This window comes from Arvicola amphibius, chromosome 1, assembly GCF_903992535.2.
Source record: "Arvicola amphibius chromosome 1, mArvAmp1.2, whole genome shotgun sequence".
NCBI lineage: Eukaryota > Metazoa > Chordata > Mammalia > Rodentia > Cricetidae > Arvicola > Arvicola amphibius.
Genome location: NC_052047.1, coordinates 183,642,618 through 183,660,131, shown reverse-complemented (window position 1 = coordinate 183,660,131; position 17,514 = coordinate 183,642,618). Strand labels below are relative to the sequence as shown.

Here is a 17,514-nt window from a genome sequence, read left to right as displayed (position 1 = left end):
AGGCATGTGTACAGTACACATACATGCATGCAGGCAAAAACCCACATACACAAATAAATAAAATCTTTAAAAGATCCGTTAAGAGAAGTATTATTGGAAGGCCTGCAATTAAGTCATTTTCAGAAAGACAGAAAGTAGACGGTACTGGGAAAGTAAGGAAACCTCTATCTAAAATATGCCAAGGAAGGTAAGCCCAGAGCCAAGACGGGCAATAGGAAGGGTCAAGTTCAATGTAACCGGGCCCTGGGTCGCCTGTGCTGAACTGGAGATTGTCTATGAGCTGTCATTGGATAGATGCTTAGTCATCTTTCAGTAGGTGTTCCTGTCACAGAGTCACCTGAACGTTTGGTATTACAACCACCTTGGTGATTTGCTTCTGATGTTTTGAGTCCTGAGGACTGCCAATATAGAGATGCCCACCTGCTTGCCAGACAGTTAACATGGCGAAATGTCCAGCCCTGTGCAGACCACAGCAGCTTCTCCATTGTGACTGCTGCCTCCTAAGACCCTCAACCATGGTGTCATGAGAGCATTTCCTAGCAGCTTCGACTTTTGTTTTCTTTTGTTATTTTCTTCTTTCTTCTCTCTCTCTCTCTCTCTCTCTCTCTCTCTCTCTCTCTCTCTCTCTCTCTCTCTCTCTCTCTCTCTCTCTTTCTGTTGTTGATGATTTTTAAGGTAGGGTTTCTCTGTGTAGCCCTGGCTGTCCTGTCTGTAGACCAGGCTGGCCTCGAACTCAGAGATCCGCCTGCTTCTGCTCTCAGTGTCTCAGGAACCCTTCCTATTGTTATTAAGCTTTCCTTTTCACCAGGCGTAGGGGCATGTCTTCAGTCCCAGCACTCAAAAGGCAGAGGCAGGTGGATCTCTGTGAATTGGAGGCCAGCCTGGTTCACAAAGAGAGTTCTAGAACAGACAGGACTGTTAGAGAAACCCCTGTCTTGAAAAAAAAATAGCTTCTCTTTTCATATAGTGACGTCTCTGTTTGGTAGTTGATGTATGGTTCAAAGATGTTAAGACCTTTAGGGAACTATTCTTTTTAAGATGTATTTTTATTTCTATATATGTGTACTTGTGTGTGTGAGGGAGAGAATGAGTGTATGTATGCATGGCTGTGGGTGTTCTTGGAGGTCAGAGGAGGCTTCGGATCCCCTGGGGCTGGAGTGACAGGCGGGTATGAGCTGCCGGTTACAAAGCTGGCCTAGTCATAGAGTGTAAAGAAGCTTCCTCATGTGTTTCATCTGTAAGTGTGAATTGCTATAATGAGCACACAGGGCCATGAGCAAAGCCACACTAGTCACAGCTGCTCTCAGCAAAGCCGGGGTCGTGCCCACCTCCTTCCGTCCTGACCGCTCATCCGGGGTTGCAGGTGTCCGCAGGGTCTCCCCCTTGGTGGAGATGTGTTCCCCACTCTTGTTTTACCCTGAGCCTGGAGGGCTCCTTCAAGCCCACATCTCTGAATTGTTATACTTTATTCCCACAGGAGAATTCTAGTCTTTTCTCTCACTTTCTAGATGTCTCACCTGATTTCTCTTGGGCTTTTTATTTTATTCGTTTATTTATTGTGTGTATATTTCTGACTCCTTATCTTCAGAAGGTCATTGGCAAAGCTCAAGGCTGGGGGAGATTGGCAAATACCGTAACACAGTGTTTTTATGATTCTAATTTTCCTTATTTTTAGATTTTATTTTTATTTTTAACTATGTGTATGTGTCTGAGACCTCCTGAAGCCAGGAATTCTGGCACTTGTGAGCTCCCTGAAGTGGGTGCTGGGAACCAAAACTCAGGGCTTCTCCAAGAGCAGAATGTATTCTAACTGCTAAGTGCTTCTCCTGCCCATGTTGCTCTCTGATGATCTATAATTTTATATTATTATCTCAGCATTTTAATAGTTTTAAAGATGTTTTTGATATATATTTCTTATAATTTTTAGCTTTTTAGCTTTTTTTTTCTGTGAAAGGACCCAAATAACTTAGACTTCATTATAGGAACTACATAGGTGAGGTAACCAGTGTTTGGCTCTGACTAAGAGCTGGGAGTTCTCATTTCAGATTATCCTATGCAGTTAAGGCAGATCACCAGAAGGTATCTTTGGATTGTCTTGTGTCAGGAAAGGGCCATGTCTTTTGGTACGGACCTAGGTCAAGCCAATGTCATCTAGAAAACTCCTTTATTTTTAACACTATACTGAGAGCAGAGTATAAAATGATGAACATACTAGAAGTGATGTTTGCCTCATGAAGTTTCCAGTCGAATGGGTTGAGATCAACAAATCAAGGACTATATTGGAAGCACTGTGCCTTTGAGTGTGTTGGCTCCCTGGGCAGCAGATACATGTAGATCAATCCTCAGACCTTGGAGTTTCTTAGAACTTGTTACATTTAGAAGCCCCAGGCAGAGCTACTGAGTGCTGCCCTGGGAGAGGCTCTGGTATGTCACAGCCCTTTTCATCTCTACGGGAGGCTCACATGCCTGAATCTGACACGGAATCTCCACGTGCACGCAAGCCTCATTCATCAAATGCTGGCATTGAGTAGGCGTGGGCCCACACGATCAGTAAGAAAGGCACACGCGTGGTATCGCTCCCATGAGCATGATCGAAACGCTAGTGAGTCTACCGACACCGCTCTAGTTAATCATGCTTTCTGTCCTGCAGCCTTCGAATCACACCTAGAGAGTCACTCTCAGTGTGAGCCAGTGCCAGCGCCCCACATTCGCCCTCGCTGCAGTGAGTCAGCTTCCCTGCATTGCAAGCCTGGCTTCTGGCTTGTCATTCTCATCTCTAACATAACGTCAGGGAAGGGGTCGACAAAAGGTACTCAGAGTTTTTGAGACAGGATCTCACTATATCATCTAGGCTGTGTGTGTGTGTGTGTGTGTGTGTGTGGTGTATGCACGTGTGGTGTCCAGACACATGCATGTCAAGATTAAGGAGGATGTTGGGGGTTCTACCTCTTTCTGTCCTATTCCCTTGAGTCAAGGTTTCTCACTGCCCTGGAGCTCACTGTTGATTGGCTAGGCCAGCTGGCTAGCAAGCCCTAGCAATCTTCCTGCCTCTGTCTACCTGCCGCCCACCCCCAACTCCCAGTCACATCTACACACAAACATGCTATACTGGTATTACAGGCGACTGTTCCGAGTTCATTTGTTTATTTAATGTGGATGTTGGAGACTCGAACTCAGGTCCTTATGTCTATGTAGCCCTCTTACCCAGTGAACCAGCTAGCTCCCTAGTCCCTGACCTTGAACTTTTGATTTTCCTGCCTTAGCTTTCCTGCGCCCTAGGATAGCGGCATGTGTGCTGCCACACCCAGTTCTCAGAGTAATTTTTAATAATGACTTACCCATGAGATCACAATATGTTTTTAAGGAAAGTAATATTTTAAACAAAACATTGGGTGGGATCTAAGATTCACTTTAGAAAACCAACAGATTAACCAGTGGGAGACTACTGATCAGGGACAATAATAATTACACTAACGCAATGTGCAATATTCTAGACAGATAATCAAAATATTAAGTACAATTTTTCTTTCTCTGAAAAAAAATTTCTCTTTCTGAAAACTCCTTGAAATGTCTCTAGTATAAGAATTCTTTCTCCAATTAGTAGAACAGGGTAAAATAGCCAAACCTGGGCCAGTGTGGTGGCACACATGTATTCTCAACATTCGGGAGGCAGTGGGAACTCTGTGGATTCCAGGCCAGCCAGGGTGACATAGTGAGACACTGAGAGACTTCCAGCACTCAGGAGGCAGAGACAGACAGATCTCTGAGTTTGAGGCCAGCCTGGTCTATAGTGTGAGTTCCAGGACAGCCAGGGCTACATAGTAAGACCATGCCTCAAAAAGAATGAAAGAAAATCAATCAGCTTTGTGTAGAGCTGGGGTTTAATTCAGTGGAAGAATGTGTGCTTAGGCTGTGTGAAGCCCTTGGTTCATCCTAGTATCACCTCCCCCACACACACACACACACACACAAGGAGTGAATGTCTGGCAATAATAATCTTTTCCTTTTTCTACTTTGTCAGCACACAGGAAGAAAAGCAAGTCTCCTTAACCCATGTGACATCTGCTTCAGGGTGTTGGCTCAGTACAAATCATCTCAGTTAATTCAACTGGATTCTATCCTGCTACAAAATAGCAACCATAGTCTGAACTCTTGAATAGCCTGTTAATTCCAAACAGTAACTAGTTTTCCTTTTTCAGGCTAATGGTTTAACGTTGCTTAGAATTGTTTACTTAGTTATGATTGATCTGTGAGTCACAGAGCTCTGCAGTCCGGAGGGTGACTTTGCAAAGGTGTATTTCCGCATGCTCAGGGTCAGGCACGGGGTGGGAAACTGCAATAGATCAGAGTTTCTGGAGGCTTTACCAGACATAGCAAGCAAGCTTGAGCTAGCATGAGACCCCAGTCATGCCTTCGCTGCTTAACCATTACTAAATGTCATAGGCCCTAAAAGACAGGAGAACCTTTATTCATCCACTGAGTTCCTGTGATATTCACTGCTGAAGTGACAGCAGTGGCCTCTGCCCTTAGTGTTACTTACTTATTGTATAAGTAAGTAAATACATAGCTTTTCAGAAGGAAAGGGAGCCAGGGGAGAAAAGAAAGCAGAGAGCATCCTGGAAGGTGATCGTTGTGTGCCAGGCAGGGAGCCAGCAAGACTGGTTTTGGAGATGAGAGATGAAACAGCAGGAGTCTGTTTTGGCTCAAGCAGGGCTGGGTTTGGCAGTTCATCATCCAGAATCAGGGAAGTCACTGTGTTTTGGACAGAGGGTAATATGGTTTGACTTAACTTAGAGTGAGAGACGCTAGACAGAGACAAGTTATTAGGTCAATGATGATATCCAGAGGAGAAAAGCCAGCAAGCCGGACTGGGGTGGCGAGAGGAACACAGTTCTGGGATATTTTGAATCTGAGCCACTGGTACGCACTGGTGGACTGGGCACAATAGGCAGAAGAAGAGGACGGATGGCTCCTGAGTCTGATCAGGAGCTCCTGAATTTCCATTGGTTGAGATGGCTGAGCTGGATGGTGAGGGAGGAGTGTTGTCCTGGTTCTCTTCTGTTGCTGTGGCAAACACCATGACCCAAAGCAACATGGGAAGTAAAGGATCTGTTTTAGCTTAGAGGTAATAGTCATTCCCATTTCAAGGGAAGCCAAGGCAGGAACTGAAGCAGAGACCATGAGGAGCACTACTTACTGGCTCTCTTCTCTTGGCTATCTCACCTACTGTTTTTACACATGCCAGGCTAACCTGCCCAGGCATGGTGCTGCTTACTGTGGGCCAGGTCCTCTTAAATCAGCTAACAGTGAAGAAAATGCCTCCAGAGACATGTCCACAGGCCAATCCAATGGGGGTAACTCCTCAACTGAGATTCCTTCTTCCCACATGCATCTAGGTTTGTCTCAAGTTGGCAGAGACTATGACAGGAAGAGACTGAGATCAGGGGCTCAGTTTTGGCTGAATTTATGAGACACACAGGTAAAAGTATTGATTAGATGATGTAAGGTAAAACCCAGAGTTCAAGGTCCAGTTAAGGCTGGAAACTTGACTGGGTAGTATGAGCAGACAGAGACCTTGCTGGGTCTCCTGGCATAGACCTGTAATCTCAGCTACACAGGAGACTGAGGCAGGAGGATTGCAAGTCCAAAGCCTACTCCTGGGTCACAGCAGCACAGGGATGCCCTTTAAAGCCACAGTCTTGTGTGTGTGTGTGTGTGTGTGTGTGTGTGTGTGTGTGTAGGGGTGTAGATAGACTTATCTTTCCCACCAACCAGTTACAAAATAACTGACAAGGAGACTCAATATTAATTATAAATACTTGGCCAATAGCTCAGGCTTGTTACTAGTTAACTCTTACATTTAAATCAACCTATATTTCTTATCTCTGCTTTGTCATGGGACTTCATCAAGTGACTTTTCTCAGCACAGCAGTCCATCCTCCCTGCTTCTGCTCTACTCCTCAGACTCCATCCTTCTTTCTTCCATCACCCTCAGTTCTTCTCTCCCACCTAACCTTATCCTGTTCAGCTATAGACCAGTCAACTTCTTTGTTAACCAATGAGAGTATTATGTACTCACAGTGTACAGAAGGATTATTCCACAGCAGGGGGCTTGTCTGTGAATGAATATGAATGCAGAGAATGTATAGGTTATAAAGAAGAGAGATCTAATAAGAGCTAAGCCTTCCCAGTAGTGGAATGAATGCAGAGAATGTATAGGTTATAAAGAAGAGAGATCTAATAAGAGCTAAGCCTTCCCAGTAGTGGCTTAGCTGTCTGTTTCCATAGAAACTAAGAGTGAATGGTAATAATAATAATAACTGTGCTTTTAGCACTTTGAAAACAGTGTGCAAGGCACTTTCATACAATCACCTAGTCCTCTAAAACTGCCCATGACTGACTGGTGAGAAAACCAAGATTTGCCCAGAGTCTCACAGTGAGTAAGTTGTAGGACTGGGGTTCAAATCTGGATTCATGTCCTTACACAGTCTTTATGTACTGTTTTATTGTGTCCACAGTAATAACAATGTGTTTGGACATAAAGAGGGACCTCCAAATTTCTGAGAGTTGGTGAGAAAAAACAATTATTAAAAATTTACCCATTTCCTAACACTTAACTGGGCAGCTCACAGATGCCTGTAGCTCCAGTTCCAGGGGGTCTGACCCCTCTCCTGGTCTCCATAGGCACCAGCACACATGTGTTTTTACACACACACACACACACACACACACACACACACACACACATGAAGTGGACAAATATATCCAGTCTTCTTGTGTCCCAATGCTCCCAGATTTTCTGTGTCTGTGCTCTTGCTCACCAGTCCTGAGACTCCTCCATTGGGGACTTCCATTTGACACTAAGTACCTTTCTGCTTCTTCATTTTCAGATCGGGTCTCCAGGCACCCAGGGACTAAAGTTAACCATATAGTGGGAGCTGCTTTTCAAGTTTTCTTCCCAGCCTTAGCCTAGAGGCAGCTGTGTTAAATAAGAGGAGGAACCACATTCCTGACCATGCCCATCTGTGTGTGTGCCTGTTGTGTTTAGTGGTGTCTGTGCGTGCAGGAGCACATAAGAGAGGGTAAAGGTCAACTTTAGGTGCTGTGTTCAGGAGTTCTCTGCTTGTTTTCTGGGACAGCATCTCCCATACACCATAGCACCCAGATTTTATGTGTGTTCTGAGGGGTGGAACTCAGGTCCTCATGCTCGCTTGGCAAGCACTTTCCTGGCTGTCTCTGCACCCCTTACTTCCATCTTTCTTAAATCTTAACTGTATGCTAACTAACTGGACTTAGAGAAGAATCCGATCCAGAACTTAGCATCAGAGATCTCCAGTGTGGGACATCCAGGGTGGGAGCCAGCATAGGAGAGGGAATGGGGAAGAAGCCAAGGAAAGAAAGAGCTTCAAAAGGGGAAAGTTACCCAACTCACACCTTTAACTGTGAGTTCTGGAATAACCTAGTCTAGATAGAGTTCCAGGTTAGCCAAGAATATATATTGAGACCTTATCTCATAAAATGGACAGGGGAGCAGAAGAGCAGGTAAGGTTTGCTTGAGAAAACTGGCATGCTATTCTCTCTGTAGTCTGGAAGCTTCTGAGGTCGCAGTAGGACAGGAAAAGCCCTGGTTCTTTACAGCCTTCTGTAAACTGTATCTTCATGACGTTAAGAGTAGCATGAATTTAAATGAACAAACAGAAAAAAGTGGAATTGCTGGGCTCAGTGACACATGTAATCCCAGTTGCTGGTGAGGCTGAAGCGGGCATCACGAGCTCCTGGCTTGCCTAGGCTGTTACAGAGTGAGTTCAAGTCCAGCCTATGTAATTTAGCAAGACCCTGTCTCAGAAATAGAAAGTGACAAACAGGGCTGGGAGGGTAGGTCTGGTAGAGCGGGACACGGGAAGCCCTGAATTAAACCCCAGTACAAACCACGGGCAGCAATTCACTCCACTTACTCTGCAATAGGCTCTTTGCTACACAGTGTCTTCCTCTGATCATTTATGAGTAGTGTCTTCTTACCTATAATATAGTTTCTTTTTATCTCTTCTGTGGCTGACTTACCAGGTGAGCTTCTCTTATCATGCCTGCTTTATCAAAGATGGGCAGTTGCTAGAGAACTTTGTTTTTCAAAACAGTTTTCCTCCCTCTTTCCCTCCTTCCCTCCCTCCCCTTTCCCCGTGTGTGTGTGTGTGTGTGTGTGTGTGTGTGTGTGTTTGTAGAGGTCAGAGGGCAAGGACAACTTGCAACAGTTGTTTTCACTTTCTGCCCTTGGGTTAGGGAGCTCGAAGCCAGGCTGTCAGACTTGGTCGCAAGCACCTGTACTGTCTGCGCTAGCTCACCAGCCCCCGCCCCCCTGTTCTCTGAGATTTTAAAATTACATTTATGTATGTGTGCCCTGGCATGAGGGCGAAGGTCAGAGGACAACTTTCTGGAGTCAGCATGTGGGGTTGAACTCAGGTTAACAGGTTTGATGGCAATGCCTTTCTTTACCTGCTGAACTAGCTCACTGCCCCTCCCACTTTTTAAACCTAGCTGGTGTCTAGTTTCAGACCCCCCTCCCCAGGCCTGTACTCTTTGCTGGGATTGTTACAGCTTTGTGAGCACAGCGCTCAAGTAGGATGGTTAGTCTTCTTGTTGTTGTTCTGTCTTGTTTTTGATACTGAGTCTCATCTCGCTATGCAATCCTGGCTGCTCTGGAATTTGCTGTGTAGACCAGGCTGTCACAAACTCCTAAGTGCTGGGATTAAAGGCATTTGCCTTCCTGAACACAGAAAATTAAGCTTTGCTTTCAGTTGGATTAGAAATGAGCAAGATCATCAGATTTTAGATTTGAAATCAGAGAGACCGTTAACTTCCTCATTTCACACATAAGAAGATAGCAGCCAGGGCTAAAGAGACGTCTTAGCAGGCAAGAACATGAATTTCTCTGGCAGAGGATACAGGTTCTGTACTTAGCATCTGCATGGAGGCCCAAAACCATGGGTACTGGTACTCACGTACACACATGTGTGCATACACACACACGCACACACACACACACGCACACACACACATATGAATGAACAGAATTTTAAAAATAAAGTAAATCTTTAAGAAAAAAGAAAGAAAGAAAATAGCCAGGAGTAACAGCACACAATTTAATCCCAGGACTCAGGAGGCAGAGGCAGGTGAATATCTACTGGTTTCAGACTGACCTGATCTGCATCGTGAGACCCTGTCTCAAAAACAAATAGAAATAAATAACAGCTTCATTGTCTAAAATTCTCTATGGATTTTGCTATAGTTTTGCATAAATCTATCTTCCAAATATCATTGCCTGTTGGTTTGGTGAGCATATCACAGTCTTTATAAATTACTATTCAGTCAGCACAAGCAGTCTTAGGTGCTCCTGAGGGGCTCTGGATGTTGGTGTACTGGAGAGAGAGGAGATGCCCAGTGCGGGGTGGTAAGCAAGTTAAGAATGGCAACGAGGGGATGGTAGTGTAAGGGTGGGTGCATGTCTACCTCTGTGGACATTTATTTCTGAATTACTCCGTGGTAGTATGGTAACATGGGAGAATGTCCATGTCAGGAGGTGGCTCTAATAGTCCAGGTTTTCTGGTGCCGTGAAGTCAAGCAGATCCTAGATGTTGTTCTAATATTCAGAGTCTCTGGGAGCCCTTACTGGCTTTGAACTTGGTATTTAGCCAGGATGACCTTGGACGCCCAGTCTTCCTGCCAAGTGCTGGAATTGAATGCATTCCTCACCACACTCAACTGTATTATTTCTTTATCTGTAGTAAAAAGAATAGTTGCCTTCTTGCTTTGAAGGATAATGAAGATTAAGCAGGACATTCTTCTTGACTTTTAGCACCAATCATAGCTCAGCAAACACTGTGTGTGTGTGTGTGTGTGTGTGTGTGTGTGTGTGTGAGTGTGAGTGTGCTCACGCATGCACATACACACACCAGAATGGTTGGGACCGTCACTGTGGATGCTGCTGACTGAAGGATTCATGAGAACAGAATAAATGGACTGAATCTCAGGGCATATCAGAAATTCTGACAAGTTAAAGAGGTCCCCCAAAGTGGACAGAATCCAAGCATGGTGGCCCAGGCCTGAAAACCCAGTGTACTCAAGAGGGTGAGGAAGGTGGCTCACAAATCAAAGTCTGCCTGGGCTACAGAGTGAGTTCAAGAGCAGTCTGAGCCACTTAGGGAGCCTTTTCTCAAAAGAAAAAAAACTACCGAGAGGAAGCAGGGGTGATGGTGCACACCTTTAATCCCAGGAGGTGGAGTTAGGCTTCTCTGTGAGTTCAAGGCCAGCCAGGGTCACACAGAGACCTGTCTCAAACAGAAACAACTAAAGCAAAGGTAAAGACAGCTTAGACATACAGCTCGATGATAGCATGTTTAAGAATAAACCACAAGCATCAAAGAAAGAAACATTGTTTCCAAGAGCCTATCTAAGAAGTTGTGAGGGAAAAATAGAACCAAGGATTGTTAGGGCGGGAAGACTCAGAGAAGTCACCAAAGCCACCTGCTCACCTTACAGGAGGGCCAGTTGAGGCCTGGAGAGAATAAGTTTGTAAGCTGTAGGATAAACTCTGCATTATGGACAGGGCTTATTACACTGGGCTCAGAGAAAAGTTAAAATGATTATTCCTGAGCATTTAACGGCTGAGCAGGCGGCTGGAAGGATGACCCGATTGAGGTTCGTGTGAATCCTCTCCCAGCGCTTGACTCTGGCGCCATTGCCAGTTGTGTTTGTTATGTAGCCCTTGCCACGCGCCTTTTATTTTACAGTGCATGGCTTCGGGGTGTCCCGTGTGAGCGTCCCTTTGTTTATCTCCTCTTCCTCAATGCCCATGTACAAGATTGATTAGTGGATCTGTCTGTCTGTCTGTCTGTCTGTCTGTCTGTCTACCTCTCTATCTGAAGCTTGCGGAATTCCCATAGGTACTTTCCCACCAGCCTTTATGATTTCAAGCCACATTCTCTAGTTCTTAAATATGGGGTAGGAACTGGACAGAAATAATTTTAGCAAACGGATAGGTTTGGTGTTTTCTGAGAAGAGGATCTAAGAAGAGAGAACATGACTGTTCTCTAGAAAAGGCGTTTCACACCATGGTTGCCCCCACAGAGAGCACAGGAACACCTAGTCTTCCTTCAGTGGGATGGCTGGTGTGCAGGCCGCTGGAGCTTGGGTGGCGGGGGCGGTGAGAGGCTGGCGGGGTGAGTGTGAGAGGCTGGCGGGGTGAGTGTGCTCTGCATGTTCACTGATCTCACAGGAGCAAAGCATTCAGGGCAGGGAGAAGAGTGTCCGAGGTTCCGGCTTAGAAAACTTGGCTGCTGCCTGTGCTAGTATTTGTCTTCATCCCCACAGCGGCGGCCTGAAAGGGAGGCTGCTGGCTGACCGGAGACCCTAGCCTGGCCTTTGAAAGGGTGCTCTTGCTCTTTCACGTAGCCTCCTTTTTCCTAAAGACCTTGAGGGCATCAGAATGCCTGTACCTTCAGTGCACAAAGCAGCCCAGCCAGTCTGACCAGCTCAGGGAAACACCAGCAGGGCTGCCAACACCAATCACACGGATTCTAGTTACTAATTATCTCCCGGCCTCTGAGGAGAAGATAGAGTAACTCACTGATTGGATCCTGAAGTTGAAATGACTCCACATCTTCCCGCACTCCGGCCACAGCAACAGGAAGACTCCGGAGCTCTGGGAGACATTTTAAGGAGGACAGATACAGCCTTAGGCTAGACCACACCTGCCGCGGTCAGCCCAGCCCAGGCCCATGGCACAGCGAAGTGAAACCTGTGTTCTCATTGAACATGAGTGAAGTTTTTTTTTTTTTTTTTTTGAGTGAACATGAGTGAAGCTCCTGAGATTGGGGAGGGAAGTGGAGCGGAGGAGAGAGGGCCTTGGGGCTCCAGCTGGGAGTATGAAGACTGCAGGAGCCTCCGGAGAAGGAGCCTTGCTGAGCCAGCCGGGCTCTGTGCAGAAAATGACTTGGACTCTACCTGCCGGGCCAGGGCACGAAATCGGCCCTACAGAAAAAGAGATTGTGGGTACTGGGATTTTGAGCAGAGTGAACCAAACTATATGGACTCTGGAGAAACAAATGGAAGAGGAGGGAATGGTCTCTTCCCAGAGGACTATGCTGGTTACAAGAATAGAGAAGACATAGACTGTGTGCATGTCAGGCCGGGGACAGAGGAGCGTTTGCTTCTGGGAAGCCCGCCTGGGATCCTGGAAGCTGGAGAATGCCGGACGGTGAATGGCTGTGTAGAGTGTAAGGTTTATAATTCTGAGGACACACAAAGAGCCAAGCACAGGAACGGCTACAGGGACTTGGGTGACTCTCTGAGGAACTCACATCAACCTCACAACTGGTACTGGGGCCTGGGGAATTATAAAGGAATTAGCTTAGATTGTGGTGATCACCGCACTTCATGTTATGTTCCTGGGCCTTATCCCAACGGGGAGTCTGTGGAGCCTCCAGACTGGAATGGGATCCACGAAGGTGAAGAATTTGTTAGATACTGTGAAGACGACAGGAAGGTTTGCCAAAGCAGCGCAACCTACCCCAGAACAAAGACTTATCCCGGGGATCTAGCTAATTGTGATACAGAAAATAAAAGCTCTGATACTTTCTCTCCAAACCCCGAGCCTCATGATTATAGACAAATCGATTCTCTGCACCCAGGGGAGGATTTGCTGTATCATGACAGTGACAGACTGGGTATGAGGGCACCTGGCGGCCTAGGAGCCATCTCTGATGGTGTGCAGCAGCAGCCTGGGGGAGAGCAAGGAGAACACCACTTTGGGATTCCTGGGGTCCCTGCGCTAGAAAGCACCTGGCACTTAGAGGAGGTGAGAAGGTTGGCTGGTTCAGACACCTGGAGAAGGAACAGCCACTTCCGCCGCACGGCTCCCAGCACTCTGAGACACTCAGAGTTCGTGCAGAGACGGAAGAACTCCCAAGGTAGGAACCCAGCCAGACCTCCGGCAGTTACAATGCGGCCTGAAAATGGGTGACGTGGATGGCAGTATCATGAGATGTGCTGTATGTTTGGAACCTGACCCTCTGAGTTCTTATCAAGTGTGTTTGCATGAGACGCTTGGTTTGGACACATGTTCTCTTGGGAGTATTTTGCTGAGCAAAGGTACAAATAGTGTCACAGGTGATGTGCTGTGGCCCTCTCGCAGAATGTCCTTCACTCTTGGTTGTGAGTTGCCCAGCTGCAGTCCTCTTTCCATCTTTACACTAATGCTTTTGTCCTTGTGGGGACAGCACAAGTGTTATTGTAGCATACTTCTCTCGGTCCCCAAACTTCTTTAGACTTTAGTGGAAGAGCTGAGTTTTGTTGTAAGCTGCTCTTTTCTCATCTAACCGGCACAGTGAGCCCTAGAGCTCCTGTGGAGCCCAGGGCTGTTTCAGCGCTTTGCACCTGTTCTGTTTTGTGTAAACCATTTCTCTCCCCCACCCTCTCTCCCTCTCTCTCCCTCTCCCTCCCTCCCTCTCTCCTCTCTCTCTCATAAACACACACACACACCCCGCAGCCTTCCCTTGGTGATCTTCCCTCAGAGTGGGAATGTCAGGAGTCTGCTCAAAGGGACTCTTTCTGGCTTTGTGTCCTCAGTGTTCTGAAGGTCTTGTTTAGAGTTTGTGTTCTCCTCAGGTGAAACAGCCTGTGTTGTTCTGGCCAGTCATGGGGGATGGGGGTCCAGGTTATGATAGAGGATAAGGGTTGGAACTGGAGAGAACGAATGATCTGGAAGACCCCCCACTCTGCACACCCTCCCTCCAGGAGGGATCTTCCTCCCTTAGGGCTCCCACAGAATGGCTGCCTGCTTAGGTTTGTAGCCATCAAAGACCAAAGAGATGAACTCCCATTGTAACATGTCAACATTTTAGCCCATCTAGCATGGACCTGATGTAACTCAAAATTTCCAAGCCACTGTTTGGACAAAGCTGGCTCCGTGTACCTGCACTCACGGAGATGAAAACGAGATCAACCCCAGCTTCAGCTGGGAGACTGAGGAATTTAGCAACTAATCTTTCCTCTTGTCTCCTTAGGGATTCATTTTTCTCTCTGAAATGATTGGGATGGGGTGACACTACAATTCTGTTGGGCTCAGAGAAGTCTGACTGTGTCTTTGTGTGGGTTTGGATATGGCTCCTCTTCCCTCCCCCACATCTCTTCCTGGGTGAACTTTGCTTCCTACCTGTGGTTCCTTATTGCTGGAAGCTTCCTAACTGTCATCAAGGTGTTTGTTCTGTTTGCTGTGTTGTAATGTGCCCTGTGATCTCTCTGAAACCAGCTCCCGTCCACCTTAACTCTCTGTATTTGCTCCAGACCATGGGGTTCCTCAGGGAGCTGTGGACATTTGTTCTTATTATGCTCCTGATGCCCCCTTTGACAGTTGTAAAATCTCATTCCCACCAGTAATCTCTAAGCTTCCTGCTGTGCTGGTAGCTGTCTCTGAGTACCAGTCATGGCCTTTACTGCGAGTTACCTAGCAACAGCATGCACTATGGAAGAAAGCAAGTGTTCTAGTGGGTGTGCCTTGGGTTCAAATCTCAGCTCCAGTATCTACCAACTGTGTCATTTAGGCAAATTATTTAACCTCTCTGAGCTTTAGATTCCCTATTGGCTAAGTCAAGATTTTACCCATGGAGCTGGCTCAGTGCTTAATTAGGGCTCTTTGTTGCCCCTGTAGAGGGCTCAGGTTTAGTTCCCAGTACTCATATGGTAGCTCACAGCCTTCTGTAATTCTATTTCCAGAGATCTGACACCCACTTCTGGCCTTTGTGGACACCAGGCACGCACATGGTCCACACATATACATGCAAGAAAAGCACACACACACATTTAAAAAATGCTTTTAAAAGGATATTACTCATGTGTTTGGAATAAATATATAAGTAAGTGCTTGTACACTACCATTTGTGTGTGCATGTGTGTTTTCTCTACCCGACTCCCTTTCTCTTTACAAATTGCCCCACTAGACTGTCAACTCCAAGCTACTCTGCGGCACAGACTTATAGTTACTGTTCCTTTTGGATATTTGTAAATACTTCAACTTTAATGGGGAAACATCCCTTCTTTTTCTCCCTTTCCCCTGTTACATTCATCCATCCACCCATCCATCCATCCATCCATCCATCCATCCATCCATCCACCATCAACAGTAGCTTGTGGCTGCAGCCAGCCTCTCTTCCCCAGCTCTTTTTCCTCCCTTCTTTCACTGACCTCACCAGATCCTTCTCCAGTACCCTGTCTTGGAGCGGTTGGGACAAGTCTGTTAATAGTTTTGGACGTTGGCCCTAGGGTGTGGTCCACAGACCTAGGAGGCCCTTCCCTCCTGAAGTGTCAGGTTTCTGTGAACTGGAGGTGCTGAGTGAGCGAGCAAGCCTCCTCAGTGAGCTCTGATTTAGGTGTTTTCCAGATGCCTCAGTTGCTGACTGTCTCAGGCTTCTTCTCCACTTTCTGTTTGCTTGTGGCTTCCTTGGCATCTCTGTTGAAGGACCTGAGAGGATTTCTCCATAGACTGCTCTTCTCCGCGGGGGCTCCCCTGCAGGACTTCCTCCCTTATATCTAACCCTTTCCTGGCCCGCAGCTTGAACTCTGCCTTCTCAGTCTAGGCTGACTACTTGCTGGCTATTTGTTGACTCTCTTCTTCTACTTTATTTTCTTACTTGTCAAGAGGCTAGAAATTGCCTCCGGGAAAATGGGTAAATACAAATGTGGCCTAATTGCATTGCCTTGTTTTGAGTCATGTCCTCTTCAGTTTCTGCTGCTTTTGATTGTTTCGTAATGTCTACATATAATTATCGTTTTAATACCATGTCTGCAGTTGTTAATTAGTTATCAGTAGGAAGTTCAGCATGACAGAAGCCACCAGGTCAGCATTGTTAAGGTTCTACACTTGCTAAGAATGTAAGTGGTTATGACAGGAATTCCCTGTTGCTTGTGCTGAATGAAAGTGGGTATTAGGAGCTGGAGATGAAGAATTCTTTTTCTTTGCTTTGGTTTTGGGTTTCTTTGTATAACAGTTCTAGCTGTCCTGGAACTCACTCTAGACCAGGCTGGCCTCAAGCTCACAGAGATCCACCTGCCTCTGCCTCCTGGGAGATTAAAGGTTTACACCATCACATTCGGCTTAAACTTTTTTTTAGATTTGCTTTTATTATTTTGTGTGTGTGAGTGTTCTTTGCTTTCATGTGCATCTGTGCACCAAATTCATGTCTGGTGTGTGAGGAAGTGATAAGCCTCCACATGGGTGCTAGGAGTCAAACCTGGCTTCTATGCAGAAACAAGTGCCCTTAACCACTAAGCCAACTTCCCAGCCCTGCTTTCATTGTTTCTTTATTGTTTTGAGACTGACTCTCTCAGACTCTCAAGCTGGGTGGGCCCTAGAATTCAGTATATGGTCCAGACTCACACTAAACTCCGAGCACACTTCCTGCCTTAGCCTCCCTCCCCTCAACCCTGAATGTGTGGTTACAGCTGTGAAATACTACATCTGGTTAAAATAAAAGTTAATTTAATGGTAAATTTTAAAAGTGTATCAGCCAGGCAATGGTGCTACATGACTTTAATCCCAGCACTCAGGAGGCAGAGGCAGGTGAATCTCTGAGTTTGAGGCCAGCCTGGTCTACAGAGTGAGTTCCAGTACAGTCAGGGCTACACAGAGAAACCCTGTCTTGAAAAACCAAAATAAAGAAAAAAGAAAAATCTAGTATAATCAAAAACCATGTTTTATGATATTTTATGCATTTGTGAATATACATACATATATACATATAAAAGCACATTTTATAAATGTATATATACACATTCTGAATAAAATGTGGACAACATTTTTGAAAAGTTTGAAAAGTGCTTAAATTAGAACAACTTAATTTTTGAGTGAGGAGAGCACATAGAAAAACTGACAACATTCAAGGCAATCAGACACACCTAGACCAGGAGGGGATTGTGGTCTTACTGCCCAGACCAGCACTTTTGATATGTTACCAGAGTGGAAGCCAGAAGACCTGGATCCTTTCTACATAAGCAAACTTAGAAGACAGGGAGGCACTAGGAAGTCAGAGTGGGCTTCAAACAGAGGGGCAGAACCCATGTCATACAACAGAGGGACCAGAAAGGATGTGGCTGGAGAGACCCATCTTTGGCAGTAGGCAGGAAGGGCACTGAACGGCTGCGGCATGGCATTTGTTACAGGGAGTGTTGAGCTTCTTTTCCTGTTTCTGGAATAAAATGAGCTGAGAAAACCAATTCAGGAAGGGAAGGTTATTTTAGGTCACAGTTCAAGGTACGGAGCTGTCGGCACAGGGAAATCAAGGCATCTGGAGCATTAGCAGTAGACGGTCGCATGGCATTGCATTGTGTCCTCGCTCAGAAGAGGAGAGCGATGAATGCATTTTAGCGCTCAGCTCACTTTCTCCATACCCTACTGTAGAATTCCCGGCTCAGGGAATGGTCCGCCCACAGTTAAGATGGGTCTCCCCACAGCAATGGCTATAATTA

At 46.1% G+C, this 17,514-nt stretch overlaps 1 protein-coding gene across 3 annotated transcripts in view; it reads left to right on the top strand.

The window, feature by feature from the left end:
• The window catches only part of LOC119808087 (dynamin binding protein), a 98,337-nt gene that overhangs the window by 42,954 nt on the left and 37,869 nt on the right, over window positions 1-17,514 (top strand). The window contains exons 1-2 of one of the 3 annotated variants that reach the window (XM_038320440.2): window positions 11,618-11,808; window positions 11,846-12,962. The exons of the other annotated variants lie outside the window; for them this stretch is intronic. Of the exons in view, the coding sequence (XP_038176368.1) occupies window positions 11,846-12,962 (1,117 nt within the window). The 5' untranslated portion in view covers window positions 11,618-11,808. Of the gene's footprint in view, window positions 1-11,617; window positions 11,809-11,845; window positions 12,963-17,514 lie in introns of those variants that run through there. 3 annotated transcript variants of the gene reach the window in all.